The 12684-nt window shown below is 28.0% G+C and overlaps 1 protein-coding gene across 1 annotated transcript; it reads left to right on the top strand.

The window, feature by feature from the left end:
- The first annotated feature begins 8958 nt into the window (after window positions 1-8958).
- LOC103486934 (abscisic acid receptor PYL12-like) lies at window positions 8959-9740 on the top strand. The gene has a single exon (XM_008445103.3). The coding sequence runs from the start codon at window positions 9124-9126 to the stop codon at window positions 9643-9645; it is 522 nt and encodes a 173-aa protein (XP_008443325.2). The 5' UTR covers window positions 8959-9123; the 3' UTR covers window positions 9646-9740.
- Window positions 9741-12684: the final 2944 nt, after the last annotated feature.

The raw sequence follows: 12684 nt of genomic DNA, 5'->3' as shown, positions 1-12684 counted from the left end.
TAGGGCTTCTTGTACAATTGTCTTATCCACCTCTTCCCTTCCTCTTCAACCTTTTATATCTTTTATTTCAACATTACAACCTATAATTACAAAGTTAGTGATCAAAGGGTATCTATCAAACCCTATAGAAAAGGTTTAATTTAGTGTCTTATTTTTGTTCAACAAAAAAAAAAAAAAAAAAAAAGGATTGTTTTGTTTAAATTGTTTAATCTCTAACAAGTGAATAAAATAGACATGTATACTATAATAATCTATAGATCAACTAGGGTAACAATTAAATAAGTCATAAAAAAAAAAGTTTGCAAAGTAGACTATATCATCATGTAATTTAAACCTTTTAAATATTGTTTGAAAAATTTGTTTTCCAAAGGCCTTACTACATTTTCTATATACATATGGATATAAAATTAATGAAAACAATAAGATCTTTTTTCTTTCTTAATTTATTTTCCATTAAAGTCTTCCCCTTCATTGGCTAGCTAACTACTACTTCACTAAATTAAAGAAACTAAATCATGGTTTTGTTGCCTTTTAGTTTTCATCCACTCATAATATTTCCAAGTTTTAAGTAAAAAGGAACATCATATCAATACTCAATGAACTGCCCACAAAAGTCAATAAGCCGATAATTAATCTTGACCCAATAATATTTCATAAGAAAAAAAACAAAAAAGGTAATCTTAGCTTTTAAAATAAATTAGAAAGTAAAAGAGACCACAAAGGTAAGTGAAAAGGGTAAAATCTTCACATAAAGCATTGAAAAAACGTATTTTTTTTTTTAAGGGATGAATTAATAATTGAGCATAAAGATGGGAATTTGGGGTTTGGGAGATGTGAAGGAATTAGGGCCCTCTTATGTTTCTCTTATACCAAGTTCAATAATTTAGGGTTTTGGGAGTATATCTATTAGGCTTTGGGGGGTGTTTTAGTTGGATCCATGATTAAGACAACCAAGTGAGTGATAACACAAGATCCCATTTTGTGATTCATTGAGCAATGTGACAAATGTCAACTTGTGATTGGTTCCCCAAACTTATGTGAGAGAAAAAATTGAGGACTTTAAACCTTTTTTCTTTGGATGTTTATTGAAAAATATATATATATTTTGTAGATAGAAGAGCAAATCTTATGTGTATCATCTTTCAATATCCCCAAGCAACACCATGTGAGACTTTGTGCCATATTCCTTGGAAAGTGAGGGCTAATATATTGCACTTTTTTCTCACTTTCATTCTATATATTATTCATACATAAATTTGTCCGTCTTTTTTCTCATCATTCCATTTTTAATTTATACAATAAAGGTATAAAGGTAATCGTTAAAGTTATGATAATAATCATCTTTTGTTTACCATACCACCAAATTAATAATATGATTCTCATGTATAAAGAGAGATAATCATTAAAGTTATGATAATAACCATCTTTCAATTACTATACTACAAACTATAACGTGATTCTCATGTATTGGATTTTTTGATTAGCTAGACATTTTATGATTAAACTTACGTAGAGATTAGTTTTTCAAGATGTTAGTAAACAAATATATCGATAAAAGAAAAAAAATAGATTCATAGATTAAAACCCTCAAATCAAATAAAAAAGGCGGTTGATTTGAATTGTATTTGTCACATGTAAAAAGGTGGATAAATAGATAAAAGATATATGAAAGCAAAAGGGAAGAAAAATGCAAGCATGCTCATCACCTTCAAACAAATAAATTTTCAAACTGATTGATTTGATGCCTTATACAATTGTATAAATATCATCATATTGACCTCATAGATGTCTCTAGGCCCATCCCATCTTTCATCTTTCAGTGTACTAATGAGTGTCCCCCCCCCCCCCCCCCACAATTTTATTTATTTTAATTAATTCTATATAAATTAAAGTAAGTATTTATATATGAAAAACAAAATTAATAAGAGGTATATATATTATTCTACATACAATACAAGGTAACCAATTGTAGAATTATATATATATATATATATATATATATAAAGTAAAGTTAGGAGATTTTGATTGGGGTAATTGATTTATATATAGTTATGTCCCATCCATATATGTTGTGCCCCCACTGGTCATTTAATAGGTTAAGATGGAGATGTAGATGTTAGTGGGCAACAAGTGAAGTAATAGAAATGGGGAGGGTCCATTTTAGAGCCTCCTCACATGGATTACCATTCTTATCCTTTTCTCACACCTTCCCTTCCTTTTATTTACTTCCAAAGTTTCTTCTAATAATTATTCTTTCTTTTCTTTCCTTCCATCTCTAAGCTTAGGATACATAAGATGAGAAAAGGAAGGATGATAGATGATATTAGAGAGAAGGGAGGATATGTATGTATGTATGTATGTATGTATGTTATTTTTGTAAAGTAAAAAATAGAGAAATAAAAGGGAAGAAAGGATTGGTATAAAGGAGGGAATTAAGAATGATTTAGAGTGGGGAAAGAAAAACAGAGAGAGAGAGAGGAGAGAAAAGAGGTTGGTTTGGGAAAACTCCAAAGGATAGACAGCTAAATTCGACCGCATTCCTAATTTACGGAACCCTGCCTCGCTAACACTCCCCTCCCCACCCCCAAAAAATATTAAACCAAACCAAAAACAAATATATATATATATATATATCCCTCAAGAAAATGAATACCGATTTTATTATGAAAATAAATCCGCAGTTTCAATATAAAAATAAAGATGATCAGTTAATTGAATAAAAAAAATAAAAAAAAATAACAATAAAACAGGAGCTATTTTGATATGTTTTTTTTTTTTTTAGAATTTTTTTTCTTTCTAAGAATGGTGTTTTTGAATTAAAATTCTTTTTTTATTAAAAAGGAAAAGAGACGAAAAAACATAGTCCATGTTGTTTGTTTGTTTGTGATTGGTTTTTGTTGGAGAGAAAAATGAATGTATGTATGATGATAATTCATTGTCTTTGTATTCTGTTTTTTGTACTAAAAAACATAAATCGGTTGGTGATTGTCCAATATCCTTTATTCTATATCATTACTTTTTTTTTAAAATATATATATATATATGTGTGTGTGTGTGTACTTAAATTCTTGTAATACATTATGATGTTAAATGTTTATGTGGTGATAAATAGAAATGTCATACTTTCATTAACTTTTCTCAAAAGGAACATTATTAGGAGTGGAAAAGAAAAAGTTCTTCACATACAACCAAACAGATCATTGTATTTATTTATTTATTTAAAGAAACAAAATGTATTCTTTCTCTATTATTCTTAATAAATGGAAGAAGGAGAAAAAAAAAAACAGAAAACAATTTTTTTTTCCCTTCAAAAAATATCTTTTCTACAAAAGATTGATTTTAATTAAACTATTTATGTGGTTGAAGTTTGGCTACATTTTTGTTTAAGTAATTTTAATCACAAATGGGTTTGATTTCACTGTTAAGTTGTCTCATAGGTAACATGAGAAACATATATTCAAAGTTCAAATAAAACCATTTAAGAAAAATTCAGAAATCCAAGAAGCAATTTTGAAATATATATGTAAACGTCCTTACAAATGTTTTATGAATACATCAATTTGATTAGGATGGTCGTCTCAAAATAAATTAAATTGTGGAACATGGTTGGATAGTCCCACATAAGCATGAGATGAGGGGGAAACGTTGGGTGGCCTTTTGCTTTGCTTTCCCAAAACTTCATTCTCACAAACTCTCCCAACCCTTTGCACCTAACACAACCAAACAATCATCAATGTACATAAATAACCCATAACTTCTTCTTCTTCTTTTTCCTATTTATTTAAAAGCTTGTTAGAAAACATATTTTTAACCAGTGAAAACAATTATGCATCGTTTGAAAAGAGTTTTTGTATTTTAATATTAATTTTGAAGTGTCAAGTTAAAATACATATTAAATAAAACTTCAATTTTACTAAATTTTGGTTTTGATATATCGGTTATGCTCTATATTTTAACTTTGAGATTGAGAGTTCAAGTCTTACCTTTTGCAATAATTTTCACAAAATAGTTTTTATTCCAATCTCAATCATTTTCTTTTCTCGAATATCAAATTTCTTCATAAATTATCCCAAATATCAAATTTTCCTAAATTGTCACAAATTTTCCTACATTATCACAAAATAGATCTGATTAAATTTTAATGATTTTCTAAAATGAAAATAAATTTTTAAAAAGAGAAAAAAACCAAACTAAGATAAAACCCTAACTTATTTTCTACCACTCTCTCCACCATATTCCATGAAAAATTATTTTCTTTTTTCTTTTTTTGGTGCAACTTTTAAATTCACATATTTACATTACAAAAAAATCACGTGGAATTTGCCGGTCTTTCTTTTTTTGCTACAAATGTAGTGAATGTTATTGGAGTATCGGTGTAACGGATATATTTTTTTTAACATCTTTTAGTGTGTTTATTATATAGTATCCAGTTCCCCTATATAAAATTCTTGGATTTGCCACTAGTTGTATCTCTTGTTTTTTCGGACAAAATATTTATAAACTACGAGACCAATTATATCTACTCACTAAATATTAGATTAAATATAAACTATTACAAAAATAATTAAGTTTATGACCTAAAATACTGTTTTTGTTAGGTAACAGTAAAACAAAATAATCTTGAAAATTCTGGAATGATAATTCAATGGAAAAACTGGTTAAGGGGTCATTATAACTTGGATTTATATCCGATTAGATGGTCAAAATTACTCCCCCAAAAATGGCGAAATAGAGTTAAGCAAGATCGTAAAAATAAAGAAACCAATGTTTTTCATATGAAAAAAACTGATTAATTGATTACAAAAAACAAAATCATTTTGAAACACACGAATGCATTCATATAAATCTATTAATTATGAAGATAATAAAGATTCATATATTGTTGAATTACCAGTAGAAGTAAAAAATAATCAAGAAAGTTCTTATAAGTACAACACGGGTAAGTGTAAATTTTTTGATATACTGACTGATATCCTTATCAATAATTATCTAGATATTTTGATTGGAGAATGCTGCATTTTTCTATTAAAAATAAGGTCGATATTTGATCCTAGATCCATATTGAGGCTGACACAAATAGTAAAAAAAAAATACTAAAACTGGGGTTAATAATTTTCAACTAATTGAAAAAATAAATAAGAAAGATTTGTTTTATCTGACAATTAATCAAGATCAAAAAAACAACTGATCCAACAAAAAAAAACAAACTTTTTTTGATTGGATGAGAATGAATGAAGAAATACTAAGTGGTTCCAGATCGAATTTGAAACTTGGGTGGTTCTTTCCAAAATTTGTGATACTTTATAATGCATATAAGATTAATCCATGGATGATACCAATCAAATCACTTCTTTTTAATTTGAATGGAAATGAAATTTTTAGTTAAAAAAAAAAAACTCAAAAAAGGATCTCTTTTTCTATCAGCGAAAGAAAAAACTCTTGAATTAGAAAATGGAAATAAAGCAGAAAAGAAATCTATGGCAAAAAACGTGTACATTCTTATCTTTTTTTTAACAGACTATACAAATCTTTTTCTTTTTTTTTTTTGGTATTCCTGGTCTAATGAAAAAACTTTTTAGACTTTGGATATGGACAAACACAGAATTGACTATTTCGAATAATAGAGAAGAAACGAGAAGCGAAAATATGAAAAAAAAAAAAGTAGAAAGTTGTTTAAAAGCGCCTTAGAAGAAAGACGTATAGAAATAGGAGAACTCTGAGATAGCATTTGAAGAGGTTCTTTGTTAATAACTCAATCAATTATTAGAAACTATATTGTCTTACCCTCATTGATAATATTTAAAAACCTTGCCTTATGCTATTATTGCAGTTCTTGACTCGTATGAGAATTTTAAAAATTGGAATAAAGAAATTCATATAAAGTGCACATATAATGGTATTCCATTATCAAAAAACGAATTTCCAAAAAATTGGTTAACAATAGTATTCAAATAAAGATCTTATTTCCTTTTCGTCTAAAACCGTGGCCCAAATCTAGGTTAGAATCCCCTGATCCAATAAAAAAGAAAAGAGAAAAAAGGAAATTTTCTTTTTTAAAAATTTTGGGAATGGAAACTGACTAGCCTTTTGGTACTGGCATAAGAAACCTTTTGTTTTTTGAACCCGAGTTAATAACCGAAAGAGCAAAAAATTTTAAAAACGGGACAAATATGTGTATTGGAAGACTTTTAAGAACAAAGTTTTTTATAAATATTTTCAAAGAAATTATAAATATTTCAAAAGAACCAAAAAAACGGGTCACCAAAAACATTTTATTTATAAAAATAAAACAAGGAATAAGAGAACTTTTACAAAGAAACCCAATTCGATTATTTCAATTGAAAGAAATATACGAGTTGAATCAAGCTAAAAACGAAAAAAATTCGATAATAAGTAATCGAATGATCCAAGACTCATCCATTGTAATTAGTTCTATGGATTGGACAAATTTTTCATTGAGAGAAAAAAAAAACGAAATATTTGACTGATAGAACAAACACCATACTAAAACAAGTTGAAAAAATTAGAAAAGACATGAAAAAAGAGTTGCTAAATATAGAAATTAGTCCTAACAAAATAAGTTATGATGATAAAATATTTGAATCTCAGAAAAATATTTTAAAGATATTAAAAAAAAGAAATGTACGATTAATTCGTAAATCGCATCATTTTCTAAAATTTTTTTTGTTGAAAAATATCTATGTATATGTTTTCAACGTATGATTAATATGTCGAGGAATGGCCAACTTTTTATTGAATCAATAAAAAAAATATTTACTAAATCCATTTTCAATAATAAAGCAAATCAAGAAAGAATTGATAAAACAAATCAAAGTATAATTGACTTTATTTCAACTATCAAAAAGTCACTTTCCAATATTACTAATAAGTTATTAATGGAAAGATCTTTTTGGACTTATCATACTTGTCGCAAGCATATTTATTTTACAAATTATCACAAACACAAATTATTAATTTATCTAAATTAAGACCTGTCTTTCAATATCACGGAACATCTCGTTTTCTTAAGAATGAAATAGAGGATTATTTTGTTGAAGTTGTTGGAGCACGTGAAATATATATATATATAGTATAAATGTCCCTAAACTTTACACTTCGGATAAAAAATGTCTATGAAATTTCAAAAGTTTCAACATACATTTAAACTTTCAAAATGTGTTTAAAAAAATACATATGTTTGTTAGTTTTGATTCGAAACCATCAACATTTTGTTTCAAAAATACTTATGAACTTTTAAAAGTTTTAAAAAATGATCTTAACTTAATAAAAGTTCAAAAATACTTTAGCCGTTAGTATTTGAATAGAAACAGCTAATTGCAACAAAAATAACTTAAAAATTAACAAATAAATAAATAATGATGTCTATTTGCAATTAAATACATATCAATTATAGGTCTATTACTATATATGCACAAAAATCTTTTATATAACTTCTTTACATAAAATTCTCAATTCACTATCGAGTATTCTTGCGTTGGGTTACAAAAATCTCCCTCAAAATATTCCAATTAGTAATTACACTTCACAATTTGATAGTTATCTTAACATAGTTAAAATTATTTTCTTAGAATCTCTAAAAAATACATCATTTACTCTTCAAATCGATTTCACACTTTTAAATACGATTTTATATCATTGAAATTTACTTTAAATTATGTCTCAAACGTGATAGAGAAGAGTAATAAAGATTGTTGCATATGAAATTTTATATAATCAACAAAGTTGGAAAGTTCCAAATAGTAGAATAAAATATAAAATTTCACAGAAAAATTTGTCACTAAATTACACAAATATGAATGAATGTGCATCTAAAAATCCTAATATTTTAAGTGCTATTTTTTCAAAAATAAAAATTCGATAAACAAAATTATTACCTTTTATTTTTCTATTAAACTATAAATATTTTGCCAAATATTCTTACTATTATTTTATTTTAATTATTTATTTTTTCAAAATAAAAAAGTTGGAACGAACAAAACAGAGCCCGCACGTCAGGCCCAATTTTTATTTATCCAGCCCAGTTTGCGGAACCGCCGTCACCGTCCAATTATTATTCGTTAAGATGGCTTTCATTTCCACACACACGCGTCTCCATTGTGTACAAAATGTCTACAGGTCTGCCACGTATGCATCAAATGCTGCTGACTTGGCTCTCTAAATCTGACAAATTTTTTCTACTACATTTCATTCAACGTTCTATCATCAATGTGATCCCTACCCTAAGATAACAGGTTTATTCTTATCTAATCATCCTGTATATTAATAATGGAATTTCATCTTGAAATAAATTGTAACTCGAAATTTAAAAGATTGGATTCGAGTTAAATCTTCTAAAACTCGTGTGGGTCCAATTCAACCAGAATTTTTAATACTTTTAATATAAATATATATTAAAACTTATAAATATTATCATTTATATATATTTTGGTGTGATGTTTGTTTGAAATTTGTAACACATATATTGGATTTGATATTTAATAATTGAACTTTAGAAAATTATAGTTATTAACATGTGTTGTAATCAAATTTAGTATTTTAAGTTAATAAAAGATAAATTTATAGAAAAAAATAACCTAACAATCCAACTCAATCAAAATCCTTTAAAATTCGAGTTGGGTTAGGTTGGAGATCTTGTTTGGATCATTTGGTTGTCAATTTGACCGATCAATTTGAGTTGTTCTAAATAATCTTTATATATACATATTTAAGTGATCATTTCTAAAATATCTGATTTATCTTTTTGCAAAAAAGAAAAAAAAAAAGATGTAAAAGATGTAAAAGATCAGAAGCTATTGTGGAACCACGGTATGAATCATGTAAAACTATTATAATGGTAGGAAAAAAAAAGAAAGAAAGAAAAGGATAAAAGGAAAAGTTGGAATTGAGATACGTCCAAAATCACATGAAGTTCAAATGGGTGTGACCTTAGATATGATATTATTATATATATATACTTCGCTTCTAAGTTATAGATACAAAAACACGCCGCCTTCCTATAAACCACTCATTTTACAAATTATATATTCTTAACCGACCAAACAAACCAACCCTATATCTTTGAACATTATTATTCCTTTGTTCCATCCACTTCAAAACATTGTTATGCACTGTCGACACAACCCAACCACGGACTCAATAATCCAGCTTTACCACAGCCCACCCCTCTCCCCCAACCAATGTGGCTCCAGCCTCTTTCAAGTGGTTCGCGCGCCTCTGGCTCTAGTCTGGTCTATGGTCCGACGTTTCGACAACCCACAGGCTTACAAGCGGTTTTTGAAAAGCTGCACCATCCGGCAAGGCGATGGTGGGGTTGGGAGCGTTAGGGAGGTGGTGGTGGTGACAGGGATGCCGGCTAACACGAGCGTGGAACGGCTGGAGAGGCTGGATGACGAGGCACATGTGATGGTTTTTACGATCATTGGTGGGGATCATAAGCTGGCGAATTACCGGTCGACGACGACGTTGCATGAGAATGGAGACGGGGGAGGGGATACGGTGGTGGTGGAATCGTATGTGGTGGATGTTCCTTACGGGAGTAGTAAAGAAGATACTGTGTTGTTTGCTAATACTATTGTCACGTGTAATCTCAGGTGGTTGGCACGTACGGTAGAGGAGCTTCTTTGAAATGCGACTCTCCTTTTTTTTTTTTTTTTTTTTTTTTTTTTTTTTATTTATTTAAAAATGTTGTAGTATGCGTTGCTTTTATGCCTACCCAGAAAAGTAAGGCCTAAATATAATATAGGATTTAACAATTCTGTTTCATAATTCAAATATGCCATTACTCCAAACAATATTTAAATGGCCTTGCCTAATTTTGAAGCGAAAAAAAAAAAACCTACCAAAAAAATACACGTGATTAATCAATGTGTAATTCTTTCTCCAAATGATCATGATATGCACTCGTGTAGGAAATAATACACACGATCGCGTACCAAATTTAAACGATCTTGGTTCAAAATTTTTTATATTTGGTACACGGTTGTACACGATCATTTTGACATTGGTATATGATCGTCTACCAAGATTTTTTATATTTTGCTTATAATTCTGAATGAAATAACCCTTTAGAAAAAATAATACAATATTGACAATAAATTAAAAAAAATAGTAATTGTACAAGTATAATTAATAATAATAATAATATTTGTAAAAAAACGATCATGATTTTAAAAAATATATAAAAGGAAAATTGTGAAAGAAGGAGGAAGATGGGAAGGAAAAAGAAAGGAATCGGGGAACACTAATTTCAAAAGTGCGAAAAATAAACATAAAATATTTAAAAAATAGTCAACTTTATATAACTTAAATTTTGTTACACGGTTCTAAATATCTAAAATATTTTAGTGGTGGGTTATTGAATGAATGTGTATGGTAATTAATTGTTTTTTCTATAAAGGGAATTTAGTTTTAAAGCTTTTGTTATTTTGCAAGAAAATAGATGCACTCTGAAAATTATTTATAAAAGTAGGATTGTTTCTTTTATTTTTTTTTTCTTTGTATTCAGTTGATTGAAATGATACAGTTTCAATCTTGGGGAAGAAAGAGTTGATAAATTAGAATACGATTCATTTTATTAAAATATGCAATATGAAAATAGATAGATTTATATGAAAAAAAAAAGGGAATTGGAATAATAAAATTTGTTGGAATTTAATTCAATTTCAATTCATGTTTGAATGAGAGATTTTGGGCACTAAAGACAACTTAGTGGATATTTTCCATTTTGGGAATTTTTGGTTATTTATAATTTTACTTCATTTTAATTAATGAGGTGTTTAGAAAGTTAAAAAATATTCACTCATTATGGAAATTTTAGTTAATTTTACTAATTCAAATATTTTAAATAGAGAATTCAACCTCTCATCTCCAAAGCTAAGCTAGCTATTACATGTTATTATTAATTTTTGTCCCTTGGATGTGCATTTCTTTCCTTTTGTACAATTTCCATTTATTGATCAATTTATTTTTACTTTTTATCGTTCTATACAATATGAACTTTCTTTGATATAAAAGTAAAATATAGGAAAATATCAAAATTAAGGGGAAAAAAGCCCACATCATACTATATGGTACTAAAAAATGTCTCTCAAACATCAACTCTCTCATGTACACATCCTAGCTTGTGTTGATGGTATTGGCTCATGCCTTCGTCGAACAAATTAAAGGCTACGAAAACAATATTCTCCAATTTTAATACATACTTCATGCATTGAAATTTTGGCCAAAAGGGATTTAGCTTTGTGGATCGATTACCAATAGGAGTAACTGAAGAACCAATTTAATATTTGCAGTTGTTGAAGCAAGAGCAAGAAGGAAAGGATGAGGTGGGGGATTATGTTTGCTTTACCAACAAATTCAGTCAAAACAACACATGAAGTGTTGTGTCGTCATTGGTGAAAAAAGCACTTGAAATTGGCAGATAATATCAAACAAATTGATCTACAAATTAAATCCTTTGCTCTCTCCTTCAGTTTTCCAAGTCAACAACTTACCCAAATACTTGAACATATCAGCTCTTTCAAGATAAACACCAACAACATGACCTGTGCCAAAAAGAAGAGCAAGAATTATTGGGAGATCGTCGATGGCTGCAAATGCTTGTTCTGGGAGTTAGGATTCCAAATACCACCATATTAACATTCCACCAAGAACACAGCCTGCTGTTCTGCGAATTGGTTGAAATGGGATTGATGGAAAGACAGGTATCAATAAACGAAATACTCCAGACCCAATTGAGCCTGTAATCACTTTTGCTGTATATGATTCAAGCCCATGTTCTTTTTTGTTTGATTTTTAAAAATAATTATATAATATTTAAAAGATAGTTTGAGATAGAATTTGATTTTTAGAAATTATTATTCTAACTCTAAATGTCGTGTAATTATTTAAAATAAAATTATAAAGTTATTTGAGGAACTTAAATCCATTTTTAAAAATTCATAGATTAAAATTACATATCTTCAAAATTTGAAACTAAAAATACATGGACCAAATACATGTATTTTTCAAAACTTGAAGACTTAACTTAAGTATTTTATTTCCTAAATATTTGAATTAGATATAAATTAATACACTTCAACCATCTTTTTCATATATCTTCCCCAATTATATCTTCTAGATATCTTTTCATATACCTTTTATACATCAAAACAAATTAATTCCTTTAATAAAAAAAAAGAAAGAAAGAAAGAAAGAAAGAAAGAAAGTTTGCTGATGTAGCAAAATGTTAAACAAAGAAGCTGAAATATTCAATCCGAGTGTTGAAAATTCAATAAAAGTTCCTGATTTAATTTGTTTTTAACTTTGGAAAACATAGCTTAAATTAATAAGAATCTTAATTAAACGTGGCAATTATTTGTAAAAACTATAGTATTAATTAATTTGGAGGAAGATCATGGAATGTTTGGGGGTAATGTAAGGATTTGTGAGGATGCATGTGCTTCGGTTCAACCATATTTAATTTCCGCAATCAAAGGGAAGAACATTAACAAAAGCATCAGACAGACAACCTTTGGAACTTTTCATTAAACTAATCAAAATCAATTTCATTATATTATTATTATTATTATTATTATTATTATTATTTTAAGGTAATTCTCAACTCCAATTTAATTATTTATGTCACCAATAATGTTAAATCCTCCACCGTCCATTTCCCTTTGT

The sequence above is a fragment of the Cucumis melo genome, chromosome 12, assembly GCF_025177605.1.
Source record: "Cucumis melo cultivar AY chromosome 12, USDA_Cmelo_AY_1.0, whole genome shotgun sequence".
NCBI classification, from domain to species: Eukaryota; Viridiplantae; Streptophyta; class Magnoliopsida; order Cucurbitales; family Cucurbitaceae; genus Cucumis; species Cucumis melo.
Note: the sequence above shows the minus strand (reverse complement) of the source record. Positions and strands in the feature narration are given on the sequence as shown.

Excerpts from the sequence above, each read along its gene's own strand:
- LOC103486934 (XM_008445103.3), top strand. The coding sequence starts at position 9,124 with ATGCACTGTCGACACAACCCAACCACGGACTCAATAATCCAGCTTTAC.